The sequence below is a fragment of the Zootoca vivipara genome, chromosome 4, assembly GCF_965207765.1.
Source record: "Zootoca vivipara chromosome 4, rZooViv2.hap1.1, whole genome shotgun sequence".
Lineage (NCBI taxonomy): Eukaryota > Metazoa > Chordata > Lepidosauria > Squamata > Lacertidae > Zootoca > Zootoca vivipara.
The window spans coordinates 87,631,833-87,646,561 of NC_142587.1; the positions used below are offsets into that span (position 1 = coordinate 87,631,833).

General features: G+C 46.4%; 1 protein-coding gene across 1 annotated transcript in view; it reads left to right on the forward strand.

The window, feature by feature from the left end:
- Positions 1 to 14,729, forward strand: part of MTMR2 (myotubularin related protein 2) — a 38,186-nt gene continuing 23,457 nt past the window's right edge. Inside the window, exons 1-2 of the mRNA XM_035115072.3 lie at positions 1 to 265; positions 5,877 to 5,982. Of these exons, the coding sequence (XP_034970963.1) occupies positions 180 to 265; positions 5,877 to 5,982 (192 nt within the window). The 5' untranslated portion in view covers positions 1 to 179. The remainder of the gene's footprint in view (positions 266 to 5,876; positions 5,983 to 14,729) is intronic.

Consider the following 14,729-nt stretch of genomic DNA (forward strand, 5'->3'; position numbering starts at 1 on the left):
CCCGGCCGTGCGCACAGCACTGTGGGCTAACATGGCAGCTTCCTTCGCCACTCTCGGCTTCCCACTCCTTTGACAATCCGCTCTGCTCTTTGATTTCCCGGGGAGGGGAGGATTCCTTTCCCGCTCGCCCCCGGCAACACACACAACACAACCTCTGCACACCCTTAACGGGATCCAGCATGGAGAGGAGTTCCAGCTGCGAGAGCATTGCCTCCAAGGAGGCTCCGCCCGCCACCCGCCAGCCCAGCCCGGATTCCCTCTCCAGGTAAAACCGCCCTTCACCCTCCAGCGTGGGAAAGCCCTGGAGGAGAGGTGTTGTTTGGCGCTTTCGTATCTCTAGGGTTTTGTTTTGTTTGTTCGTTCTGCGGGGGAGGAAAGGGACCCCCGTATCCCATCCCTCCGCTTTCCATAACCTGCGCTTCTAACTGGCTCAGGTCAGTGCGGGGGAGAGAGGTGCCCTAATTCGGCACACGCTGCGCCCGTTGCACCTGGGTGGCCTGTGTAGTTAAACCCAGGGGAAGGGAAGGGCTCGGTGTGATCAGGGAACTGCACATGCTCAGAGGCACTCATCTTGGTGAGCGCCTCTCGCATCATCCCCCCCGGGTGGTTCCAGGGCACCCGATGCCAAGCGCGCTCCTTGCAGTGGGATCCTCAGCGCGCTTTGCACAGGGGGAGCCCATCCCGTAGAGGAAGCGCCGGCTTCGGTCCTGAGCTCCGGAGCGCGCCCTGTTCCCCCACCCCTCCCTCGGTGAGGCTTTACTTCTGAGTAAACAGGCAGAGGATCGAACGCTTAATGGAACAGGGCGGAACAGGGCTTCCATACACTGCATTTTAATGCTGCAATCCCGTTAGTATTTACCTGGGAATAAGTGCCGCTGAACACAGTGGGGCTTGTTTCCGAGTAAATGCGGAGAGGGTTGCGCGCTGTGAGGTTTTGGACCATTCTCCGTGTTGCGCTGTGCTCCTGGTGGGAAATAGAGGACAATGCTTGTAGGATTGTTTGTGTGTTTTTCTCTCTCTGTGTGTGTATTTGCTTTACAGCATTTTTATTTCATTCCTAATGGAAGTGATTGTATATCTTTATTTTTTCTTTTAATTTATTCAATCAGAGGACATTTTCTTATTTTATTTTATTTCTCACTTTATATTGCCTCATTTTTCCTGACCCGACTGCCTTGTGCGGTTGACCACATCCTTGATTTGGAACGCTGAATTTCACCTATCATATTTTAAGGCAGGGTTGTGGGTGAACTTGCCCTGTCCGCACCAGACATTTAAAGCAGCATGGTACCACTTTAAGCAGTTGTGGCTTCCCCCAAAGAATCCTGGGAACTGTAGTTTGTTAGAGGTGCAGAGTGCTGTTAGCAGACCCCTATTCCAACCCACCCCCCAGCTGCAAATTCCAGAGTGGCTTACCAGTCTCTCTTCCCAGGGAATTCTGGGAACTGATTTCAAAAGACACCTGGAGAAGGGCCTCAACAAAATATCTTCGAAGAGGAGCAGAGATGCTCCTTCAGGTACCAGGGACTCCAGGGAGAGGATCTACTACCTACTTTTTCAAAACCTGGAGATGCCAGGAATTGAAGCTTTGACCCTTTCACGATCCTTTCCCCATACACCTTGGTTGCAAACACACCATACATTGTACAGTAATCACAGTGTCCCCTTTCTTCCCCAAAATCTTGGGGACTCTGGTTTGTTAAGGGTGCTGGGAAGTGTAGCTATGTGAGGGGTAAACTACAGTTTCCATGCTAAAAAAAAGGTAAAGGACCCCTGGATGATTCAGTCCAGTTGATTTGGGGAGGAAACGATGCCCGTTAAAGGGGCGTCAATGTGCTTTAAATTGATGGTTTATTTCCTTATTTCCATTCTTACATAATTTTATTTTCATGCTGCCTCTCCATACTTCAAACCATGCTCAGGCAGCTTGCAACATGACAAAAGTCCATCATCGTAACAAGGCAAAAGTTGCCATCAACAATAAATAAAGCATTAAAAAAAAATACAACCAAACTGAACAGATTCCGCATAGAGATGTAGAAAGGCAAATAGTTGTGCAGGGTACGCTTGCCTGACTCTGAGGCTGTGTACACATTACGGTATACTCTGGCTCCCGTGTGCTCCCACCACGGGTGTTTGAAGCTGAGTGCGCATGATGTTAGCCGCAAGCCCAAGTATTCTACAGCTTCTTGAGAAATGCTGCTGTTTGGTGCATTTTCCCCTCAAACCAGCTTCTAACCTGAGGTGTGTACATCTAAGATCAAAGCAGCACATGCCTGGGTGGCAATGCACACAGAGATTCACGGGCAGTTTCACTGATAGGAGTTCAGCACAACGAAACAGATCAAGTAATGCTTATTGGGCAAAGACGTCCCAGGCCCCTCTCCGGTGTGTACGGTAGGCCCACAACTTGCACCCGTTTAACTTGTGTGTATTCAAGTATGGTGTACATCAAGTCCTACATATAAAATTATTCTGAGAATCACCCTTAGATCTTAGGATGAAAAGACTGGTATATAAATCTAATAAATAAAAATCAAGTAAATAAAAAACTGTACAATAGAAACCAAGTGAAAATGTTAGAATCAGAAATCAGCTAACCGTTAGCGGAAAAATGTGTTCTTAATTACCTCCATAAACTTGACGAGCAGTTTAAAAGTTGTGCCACCTGATGGCTGGGAATTGGAAAAGGGAGAAAGGAGGCAGATTTTATTTACTCTTGTCAGGTGTTTGTTCAAAATGCTTCTAGCTAGCTGCTTTGCTCTCAAAATGGGTGGAATGCTGAACGTCCAGTATCTCTCCCCCCCCCCCCATGACTGGGAAAGCAGGTGGAGTGGGAGGCGATTCTGAGTGCACACTGCTAGCTTGGAAAATGCTAAACTCCACCTGTTTTTCCTGACTTCCCCCCCTTTTAGAATACAAAGCAGTTGCAAGCGGCTTAAGTCATGTCACTACATATATGTGTGTGTGTAGTTAAGTCTTGAGGTTCTTCCCCCTTCATCGACTTTCAAGGTTGCCTTCCATAGCCTTAAGGTCTAGAAACATGCTATTTTTTAAAAGAAAAGGGAGAACAAAAGATTCTCGGGAAGCTGGGTTCTATAGCCAAAACCAAAGGGTTGCACTCCTAGAGGCCTTTTGGCTCATGAATGGCCTGATTCACGCGAGCCTGAGGATTGTTCCATAGGAACACTGTATTGCATTTCAATGCGTGATTGGCTTTCTGTTCTTGGAGTGGAGCAAAAAGGACCAAACAATTCAGGCTTTGTTTACCAAGCGCCTTACACAGGCTGCAGGAATTCTGTAATTTAGCTTCCCCCCCACCCCACAAAATCCAGTATTTTTTTAAAAAAAATCTAATAGTGTATGACTACTGCTTGGGACACTGTAGGCTATTGTGTGGTCATCGAATGGGCGCAGCCAGAAAGAAGTTCACCCGTGGTCACAGTATAGGGTACTGTACCTGTCTCAATTTGCTCTGGGAAAATATATCCTACAGAAACTATATCCTCCAACAGTCACAGATAAATAAATGCATAAGCACCTTTGGGTGGAGATGTTGGTGTGGCCTCCTCCAGAAATCAACATTTTATAGCCTTCGAGGGCTGAAACCAGATTCAGATATTCAAAGCAGCAGCAAACCTCATTCAGACCAGTTGCGTGGGAGAAGTTAAAATATTTCAGAGCCCAGTAGTTTATGTTACAGGTAACTGTGTTCATACGCTAGAGCAAATGCGAGGAAAGAGCATTGTGGTAGCTTAACAGATTTATTGTGGCACGAAGCTTTTGTGGACTGAAGACCATTTCCTGGGAACGTGGAGAGATGCTGCCAGCCAGTGTAGACAGTATGGAGCTAGATGGGCCAATAGTCTGACTCGGTAAAGGGAAGCTTCCTATATTGTTATAGCTCAGCTGTTTACAGCATGATGCTATAGTGCCAAGGTTACAGTTTCTATCCCTGCAAGGGACAACTGCATATTCCTGCATTGCACGGGGTTGGTCTAGATGACCGACAGGGTCCCCTCTAACTCTACGATTCTATTATTGTTATAGATTTTTTTGGGGGGGTCCCCCTAAACCAGGGGTCAGCAAACTTTTTCAGCAGGGGGGTAGTCCGCTGTCCCTCAGACTTTGTGGGGGGCCAGACTATTTTTTTTGGGGGGGTGAACGAATTCCTGTGCCCCACAAATAACCCAGAGATGCATTTTAAATAAAAGGACACATTCCACTCATGTAAAAACACACTGATTCCTGGACCGCCCGCAGGCCGGATTTAGAAGGCAGTTGGGCCGGATCTGGCCGCCGGGCCTTAGTTTGTCTACCCATGCCCTAAACCCTAGAAATTAATAAAATGGTAGGATTTTGATTATTTGTGAAGAGAATATTGCAGGCCAGTGGGAAAATACAGGTCTAAGCCTCCTTTCCAAGGCAGGGCCTCACCTGCTGTAAGATCTAGACTCCCTCCATGCAAACCAAAGGCGTCAGTAGGTGAATAAATCATATTTCTTAAGGCTACCACAGTCTCTGCCGCATGTTCAATTCTCCAAAGACCACAGGGTGGTTTACAATATAAAAATACGCAGGTATCCATGCTAAGATGTAGCTGTAAACAGTGGATTCATATTAATCCACAGCCCTTCTGCTATCCCTTCCACACAGAGGCTAAATGTAGAGAGGGGCTCTGCAAATATTGGCCTTCTCCCACCCCACCCCCACCCCTGGTGTTGCCATGCCCCTCTGGCCCTCCGTCTAATTTCGACATTCAACAGGATGTTTGAAAAGCAGCCGTTTGAAAAGGCTTCCTGTTTAGGCAATCCCCACATGGTCAGGAATCGCCGTTGTGTAAGATGATGATGATGAGACGGTGATTTTGGATGTAACATATAACCATCATCATGGGTAAGAAAGAAGTTTTTTGTCTGCTCTCCTCATTCGCCATCTGTCCAGCTTCATCCGATGACCTTCGGTTCTAATATTATGAGAGAGGGAGAAAAATGCCTTCCTATCCATGTTCTCTGCAGCGTATATAATTTTGTACACTCCCCGTCTCCCGTTACTCACCTTTATTCTAAACTAAGTAATGCCAAACAGGAGGGGCTGGTGTGGAAGGCTGGCTGCCCCCCGACCCCAGCAGTGGCATTGCTGATTCTGAACAGAAGGATTGAATTCTACCTCTAGACAGAGCAACCTTTCTCAAGTTGTTGGACTACAACTCCCATCATCCATAGCTAGCAGGTCATGGACAATGGGAGTTGTAGTCCAACGACCTATGGGGACCTAGAGTCGAGAAAGGCTGCTCTAGAGTTCCATTACCCTGCCTGCATTCAGGTGTCATTATAACAAACCATGGTTTATCCTGACAGGCTCCTTCCTACCCACTTTACCTCCTTTGCCATGGCACTCTTGCCTCCGTTTTCGATCAGCCGCAGCTTGTTGTGTTGTATGACCCCAACAAATTGGTTAATCTTAACTGTGATTTGTTTGAAAGAAACCAACTTCAAACTGTGGTTTGCAAAGCTGGCTTATTTCATAGTTTACATAGCTCGGATGTAGCATTAAACTGTGATTAATTTCCTTTATACTGCACCAGAGGAGATATCCACAAGCCTGGTTGGAGGGTAGGCTCATTCCAGTTCTGATAGGCTATGGTTTATTGTGGCGTCCCAAAAAAAACGTAATGTTTGCTCCTTAACCATACCCTCATGTTACGGCCTGATGAACTTTGTTACTTTGTGCACCTCAGAATAGTTAAAGGCTACACACCTTGGACCTCTTGATCACAGCAAACCTGTAAAGAAATTTATCCAGAATGTACAATACTGCAACACCAAACAACTGCCTTTTTTCCATCCTTCTCCCCCTTATTCCTCCTCCTTTAGTGCTTCCACCTCTCATTCAGATCATTCGGTGCGTACAAAATCTGCTTCCGTCGTCTCATCAGATTCTGTCTCCACTTCCACAGAAAATTTTTCTCCAGATCTAAGGGTAAGCTAATCTGCATGTACAGCAGCAGTCATTTGATCATTCATTTTTATTTTTATTGAATTTGTAGTACAGTACTGTTATGTTAAAGTTTCAGGGCTCCTCTTTGAAGAAAAACTTTCTATACATAGAAAACTAGTAGTGCAAAGAGGAGGCTACAATTAGATTACTTCTCTCCTGATGTTTGTCGATTAATACACGAGATAGCATTCAAGCATGTAATAGGGTTGCCATATTCCCAAATGTGAAAATCCAGAGAAATGTTGTTGAGTTGTTTTTGGGTTTTTTGTCTTAGTTGTTGATAACACCTTCCCTTTCTCCCCCCCCCAAAAAAAAAACCTATTTCGGGGCTTTTCTGGAATTCTAAAACAATGCCTTTTTTTAAAAAAAAAACACCCTACTTGCCATATGTCTAGGTTTTCCCGGACAATTTGGCAATTCAGCAAAAATCCTGGACACCATTTTCAAGCTTGTTTCCTGGCTGTGTCCTGGAAAATCTGGATGTATGACAGCCCTATATATTTCCCCACAGAAATTCTGAATGCCATAGTCTGGAAGTGGGAGAGGAGAAGCAACTGGATTTCCTGCATATGTAGAATGGCTATTCATCTAGTATTGCCACCTCAGGATATATCTGAGACAGGCTCCTGCTTGAAACCTTGGAGGGCTGCTGCCAGTCAGTGTAGACAATATTGAGCTAGGCAGATCGATGATCTGACTCTGCATAATGCAGATTCCTATGTTCCTGTGTGCTTCCGCAAAATGTGCTCAGGAGATTGATCTGCATTCTAGAGTAGGGGCTGGCAGGCTTCAATCCTTTTTGAAAGGCCATCCAGGTTGGTGGCCGTTACTTGCTCCTGTGGGAGGGAGTTCCACAGTTTAACTAGGCGCTGTGCAAGAAGTGCTTTCTTGGATCTGTCCTGATAACGTTGCAGGAGCGGCAGGTGTGGAGGAATAGGGTCGCAGCCACTTACCTAAAGGAGCGTCTCCACCACCATCGTTCTGCCTGGACACTGAGATCCAGCGCCAAGGAAGGGCCTTTTGGCGGTTCCCTCACTGCGAGAAGCGAAGTTACAGGGAACCAGGCAGAGGGCCTTCTCAGTAGTGGCACCCGCCCTGTGGGACGCCCTCCCACCAGATGTCTAATAGAAAAACAGCTACCAGACTTTTAGGAGACATCTGAAGGCAGGCCTGTTTAGGGAAGCTTTTAATATCTGAAGGGCTATTGTATTTTAATGTTTTGTTGGAAGCCACCCAGAGTTTTCTGGGGAAACCCAGCCAGATAGGTGGGGGTAAACAGGCCAAACCCTACGCCAAAGGATAAATGGACATAAATCTGACATCAGGAATCACAAGGCAGAGAAGCCAGTAGGAGAACACTTCAATCTCCCAGGATCTCAAAGTAGCTGTCTTATTACAAAAGAATTTCAGAAATAGACTGGAAAGAGAAGTTGCTGGATTGCAACTTATTACCAAACTTAAAACCATTGAGAGACCTGGTCTGAATAGAGAAATTGGATTCTTATCTCAGTATACATGATAAAGCTATTTTTAGCCAGCTCACCCCTTGTGGTGACTTGCAGTGAGATCTGCAAAGGTTTCCGACTTCCAGTGTTCATAGAATCATAGGGTTGGCTGACATTGGGGTGGTTGACAAAATGGCCGCCATCGGCCGTGTGGCACAACACAAAGAGTGCCCAGACCGCAACGGTTAATTGGTGGCGGCTGTTATTTTACTGTAGGGTTTTGTGTGTTTTTGTTGAAAACCACTTTGATCTTCTTCTTTATGAAACAGTATATATAATACACAGCTTATAAATAAATGAAACAGGCATGCCGTACCCACATCAAGTACCCCCTGAAATAAGGGGTGGGGGGAAGCACCTTTTTCAGCCATTAATGTGCTCCCTTGCAGAGGGGTGGCTCTTTGCCTCTCTCCTCTGTTCAGAATGGAGAAGGGAGAGGCATGTCCAGTCCTGGCATCCGTTGAAATGTGGGAAAATTTAAGGGTGCCTGTTCAGTGTAGGAGACGCTGAGCCAGCGCAAACAGGAATCGAGCAGCAAAGGCAGGTCTCTCGTGCACTGCGGATTTTTGGTGGGATATTTACTGCGACCTTTCTCCGGCACTGTAGCTTAGGTGTATTTCAGTATTTGGCTTCATTTCTAACCGCATCATGACAGCATTTCGGTCCGTCCCCCCCAAATGTGAGCTTCACTTCAGACCAGCTGTGCTTCAGCTTTTTAGTAGCAGCGATGTCCCTCCCAATGGCGTCTGAAATGGGCTGAGACTCTGGCCATACTCATGCCATGCACGGAAAGCGCTTTAAACAGTCGTAAAGGTAAAGGGACCCAGGTAAAGTCCAGTTGCAGAAGACTCTGAGGTTGTGGCGCTCCCTCGCTTTACTGGCCGAGGGAGCCGGCATTTGTCTGCTTCTGCAGACAGTTTTTCCAGGTTATGTGGCTAGCATGACTAAGCCGCTTCTGGCGAAACCAGAGCAGCGCACGGAAACGCCGTTTACCTTCCCGCCGGAGCGGTACCTATTTATCTGCTTGCACTTTGACGTGCTTTTGAACTGCTAGATTGGCAGGAGCAGGGACCGAGCAACGGGAGCTCACCCCGTCGAGGGGATTCATACCGCCAACCTTCTGATCGGCACGCCCTAGGCTCTGTGGTTTAGACCACAGCGCCACCCGCGTCCATCCCCCCCCACCCGCCACCCCACCAGTCATGGCTTCCCCAAAAGAATTCTGGGAGCTGTAGTTCGTTAAGTGTGCTGGCAGTTGTTGTTGTTGTTGTTGTTGTTTAGTCGTTTAGTCGTGTCCGACTCTTCGTGACCCCATGGACCATAGCACGCCAGGCACTCCTGTCTTGCACTGCCTCCTGCAGTTTGGTCAAACTCAAGATCGTAGCTTCGAGAACACTGTCCAACCATCTCGTCCTCTGTCGTCCCCTTCTCCTAGTGCCCTCAATCTTTCCCAACATCAGGGTCTTTTCCAAGGATTCTTCTCTTCTCATGAGGTGGCCAAAGTATTGGAGCCTCAGCTTCACGATCTGTCCTTCCAGTGAGCACTCAGGGCTGATTTCCTTAAGAATGGATAGGTTTGATCTTCTTGCAGTCCATGGGACTCTCAAGAGTCTCCTCCAGCACCATAATTCAAAAGCATCAATTCTTCGGCGATCAGCCTTCTTTATGGTCCAGTTCTCACTTCCATACATCACTACTGGGAAAACTATAGCTTTAACTATACGGACCTGGCAGTTGTTAGGGGGACTCTATTCTCCTCACACATACCAGAGCTCCTTGGGAAGAGGGGTTGATGGTTAAATTACTTTGGGAACTGTAGTTCCAGGAGGGGGGAGTAGAGGGTCTCCTAGCAACTCTCAGCTCCCTTAGCAAACTATGGTTCCCAGGACAAAAGCAAAAATAACCACCATTATTTTCACTGCGTACCTCCCTTCTTGAAAGGGCATTCCATGGCTGTTGATGCCACAGCTAACAAGGCCCTGTCGCTCGGGTTTTTGTCTCACCTCAGTTTCTGAAGGCCGAGGAACGGGTGCGAGGTGGAGTTTTACAATACTGGCTTCGGTGAATGTGTACACACGTGTGTGCTGCGTCATATTTCCAAACATGGAAATGCCCTTCAGGAACCTGTGTTGGCTATGCAAGGGCTTCTCTTTTCTGCATTGCCTGAAATGTCCCTGACAGGAAGGAAGGTCGTGCAGCAATTTCTTTTTAACTCATCCTTTTTTTTCTTGGAGCTTGGCAAGCATAGCTCATCCACTGACTCTGCCTTCTTTCTGTGCATTTTCTTTCCCAAAGACAGCTCAGCATTGCCTCTTCTCCGCCCGTCTGTCCTCCCCACCCCCACCCCAATGGTCTCCTGACATGGAGGAATTCTGCCTATTTGAGCAGAATTCGTTTTTAATACCAAGTGTCCTTTCCCCTGCCCTCTATTTATAGCTCTCTCGTCATAGACCTGCCACGGCCCAGGTTACAATATATTGATTTAGTGCAAATGAGATCAGGGAGAGCCAGACTCGGTCAATCTTCTGTCTCTGAGGCAAGGGGGAAAGGAAGTGCCTCCGGAGCATGTTCATGTTTCAAGAGACAGCCAAAGAGGAAGGTGATCTTAATAATGTTCAAGGTCCCCTAGATGTTTGGATAGGCACTAAATGTGCCGCGCGGAAGCCGCCCTGAAACTATTTATGATTGTCATTCACGAGTAGCTGAGCGCTTCAGGGAGTTCGCCCATGGCCTTGGGATGTCCTCTTGGGACGTGATCCGTTATTTCCTCTGAGGCGTCTGCCTTCCTTCCCATCGCGAACCTTTCTGTGGACTTCTTTCCTTTTCTTTCTTTGCAATGTACAACGGGGTAAGGGATTTTCTTCTTCTTCTCTCCGGGCTGTGCTTTAGCTTAGGCAGCCCTGCCGAGCATCTGAACAAAAGTAGATGGTTAATTATTATTACCTGTACTATTATTATTATTGCCAAATATGTGTGGGTTTTGTGTGCCTTCTTGATCAAGAAAGCTTATTGTTCTTTTTGTAAAGGAGGTTTGTGGCTCGCTGTCGGAGTGCGCCTTTTGCACGCAAAGATTGAATCCCTGGCATCTCCAAACAGGTTTGGGTCGTCAGGCTGCCCTTTGAAACCCTGGAGAGCTACTGCTAGCTAGTTCTGATAATCCTGGGACCAGTGACTAGGTGTAAGGCAGCCTCTGATGGAAGCCCGGTTTTCACCTTTGAATTTTTCCAAAGAGATGCTACTGCCGCCTCACATTTGCGGCTCCAGGTTTGTGTCAGCAAACAAAATTCCCGCGTGAAATTCATCCCTGGGTGATGAAGCCAAATGCTCCATCGTTTGACACAATGGCAAAGACATTTTACTTTGCTCCCACTCCACTTCCTTTTTTGTGATTTTTTTTGGGGGGGGTCTGATGAGTTAATGCTATTGCACCAGTTTTTTCCCCTTGGTACTTCCCTTCTGCTTTAACTGACAGCTGGAAACAGGGGTTTTCATTCCCACTTATTGGCATGCTGAAGTTAATTTAACAGTGGCAGGAGAGGTGGGTATTTGGGCGCAGCTTGGACAATTTCAGGGATGTTTTCGGAGGAAGAAAATGTATGCCGTTCTATGAGGATAATGTTAGAATGAATGGGAAATGGGCGAAGATCTGTACCGGGGCAAAAGTCAACTGTCTGAGGGGAGAACTAGGCGGCGTGAGCTTTTCTGTCCTCCTGGGCTAAATGTTGCCACTATGTTCCTGGAGAAGCTGGCCAATAAAGAAGGCTGATCGCCGAAGAATTGATGCTTTTGAATTGTGGTGCTGGAGGAGACTCTTGAGAGTCCCATGGACTGCAAGAAGATAAAACCTATCCATTCTTAAGGAAATCAGCCCTGAGTGCTCCCTGGAAGGACAGATCGTGAAGCTGAGGCTCCAATACTTTGGCCACCTCATGAGAAGAGAAGAATCCTTGGAAAAGACCTTGATGTTGGGAAAGATGGAGGGCACAAGGAGAAGGGGACGACAGAGGACGAGTTGGTTGGACAGTGTTCTTGAAGCTTCCAACATGAGTTTGACCAAACTGCGGGAGGCAGTGCAAGACAGGAGTGCCTGGCCTGCTCTGGTCCATGGGGTCACGAAGAGTCGGACACGACTAAACGACTAAACAACAACAACATGTTCCTGGATCTGATTTAGGAGAAAATGCTTCAGAGGAGAGGCTGATCAAAGGCACCCAGAATTGCTATTGACACCAGCTGTAACTTTAAGAAATGTAGCTTTTAAGTCACCTCTCTTCCCGCCTTCAAAGAAAGGTCTAGGTGTGGCCCAGGGGAAGGTGGAGTCTGAGGAAATATGGCGGAGGTAGCTTTGGCAAAGCAACCAAAACAGATAAAACTAAGGTTGCTTCTACGCAACCTGTTTATTGAGCAGTCAGCCTGATTTGGTTGCACAAAATTTATGGGAAAAGTTATTTGAGCCTGCTATTCGCTAAGCCGATTTGTTCGTGCGATGTTGTGTAGACCAAGTGTTATCCCATACTTTCGCCTGCAATTCCCCACCACTTTCCTTGCTGCAAAAAGTCGATCGTTGCTGTTTTCATAGGTGGGCTCATTGTGCAAGAGCGCTGCATCAGTTTTAATGACGCCACACAAATTTGCTGGTATGCTACTAAATCCAGCGAGAGTCTGTAAGCACCCTAAGTCACTGTAGGAATGTTGGGGTTCCTGTATCCATGAAATGTGGTGGACTTTATGTGCGTCTTTATTTATTTTTTCTTTACTCTTGTGTTTATGCCAAAACTGGAATTTGGGGTTTTAGTAAACTGAATGGGGCAATTGCAGGAAGATGCCGGTCAGTTGTGTGCTGGGTTATGCTGGCTGCACACACACACACACACACACACACCGTAGCTGGCTGTAGATGATGTTAGGAAACTTTGCAAGCATTCAAGATGGAAATATTGTGTCTGCACTATTAGGCGCTTGCACTATTTATTTATTTATTTATTTATTTATTTATTTATCAGTCCGCGTTGCAGCACTTTGCAGAAAAAAGCAGCAACAACATAAGATTCTTTGAGTGACGACTTTCTGTATTTCTGCTACTTCAAAGCAGGGTGCCAACTTAATTCTTTGTGTCCGGTTTGTAAGCGAAATGGGATGTTGTGAGATGATCTGCAGAATCGGATTGGCTGGCAAGCCTACGGCCTGCTGCTTGATTGGCTGCCTCCAGAATTCTTCCATGTGCATCATCGTAAAACAGCCCATCTGCATATGGTGTTCCTGCATTATTTTATTTCCCCCCCTTCTCCCCCCCCCTTGTAAAAAGCCAAAAGATTAAGACACGAGGCTTTTCCATGGGATTAGTGATTTTTCTGGCTGCTTCGATCGTTCTGACTTGAGTTATTCTCCCCCAACCCACATCTGTTTATTTAATCCCCAGAAAAAGCCCCTTCGCCACCATAATAAAACAAGGCGGTTGGTTTTTTGTTCTGTTGTTGTGGGGTGGTTTTTTGGTTTTTTTTGCAGCAGATCTATTATGTAGAAAGTTGTGAGTATCCTGCAGTAGTGCAGTGTGATAATTCTGTGCAGGTCCAAATATGCAGCAGTTTACACGTAGGTAAAATAAAAGTGCAAAAGGAATAACTCCAGCATTTGGTGCAAGATGTCCTTGTTGTCAGTATCGTGTTTTTAAAACACATACACACTTTACCCCAGGGCATTGTCAATGCTGGTTGGGCAATCTGGAACAACATTTGGAGGGTCATATGCTCCCCATTTTTGCCCTTATGGAGACAGGTTTGTCACAAATTGCAATCTACACGTACAATTTGCTGTGCAGGTCCTACAGAGAAGCAACTTTCAGACAGGAATTGTGTGACAATTGGAGTGAAGCGGCTGCCTCGTGTGACTGATTTTGGGCACGCTGAAAGAATGGCAGCAGACTGTCCATTATTTCCTTTATTGTGCATCCAATCATCAGTGGATAATTGTAATTTTTTTCACTAATGGAAAGAGTAAAACTTCAGCTGGTTGGTTTATGAACAAGCCTGGTCTTTGCAACTATAGGATTTAGTCATTCCTAACCCCCACTAAGAACTAACAAACTGTACAAACAAAGGAGCAACCAGAAGTCTGATGATATATGATTCAGCTTGGCTTAGTTTTATTTCATATACTGTTTCAAAAAAAGAACATGAATGTGGAGCTCCCAATTCACGTGGAGACTTATACGGGGTAAGTCCTTTAAAAGAGGCCATGTGGTTACAGAGTACACATGTTCCACAGGGCCTCTTTTAAAAGACTCACCCTGTAGAAGCAAAATAAAAAAATTCCTTCAGTAGCACCTTAAAGACCAACTAAGTTTTTATTTTGGTATGAGCTTTCGTGTGCATGCACACTTCTTCAGATACACTTGAAACAGAAGTAAGTCCCTTATATATATATATATATATATATACAGAGGGTGGTGGGGGTGGGTGGGAATGGGTGATGGGCTGATGGGAGTGGTAAACCTGTAGATGGCTGTTAACGACTGCTGATGACTGCAATTAGTCCTGGGGAGGGGGGGGGAAGCAAGGGCTTAGGCGCTAAAGAAAGCTTGATCATGCATAATGAGATAAGAATCCGATGTCTTTATTCATCCCAGGTGGCTCCATGGTTTTAAGCTTGGTAATGAGTTCCAATGAGTTCCAATAAAATTCCAATGAATTGCCATCTACAGGTTTACCACTCCCATCAGCCCATCACCCATTCCCACCTACCCCCACCACCCTCTGTATATATATAAGGGACTTACTTCTGTTTCAAGTGTATCTGAAGAAGTGTGCATGCACACAAAAGCTCATACCAAAATAAAAACTTAGTTGGTCTTTAAGGTGCTACTGAAGGAATTTTTTTATTTTGCTTCGACTCAGACCAACACGGCTACCTACCTGTAACTCACCCTGTAGAAATATACCGTTTTTCCCCATGTATAAGACGAGCTTTCTTGACCCAAAAATGAGGTTCAAAATTTAGGCTCGTCTTATACACGGGTGGTGCTGAAGGGGTGCGCACAAATGTGTTTTTTTGGCGCGAGCCCGAGATCCCGAGATTGTAAGCGGCGATTGGACGCTTGATTGTTGGGACGGGGGATGCCGAAAATCGCTCACCCGCCAGAACGCAGCACACAAATGCTCGCGTTGCAGCTCCCCGATCGCCACCAGCGGCTGCCAATCACGCTCCCGCTTGCTGCAACGAGGGCAG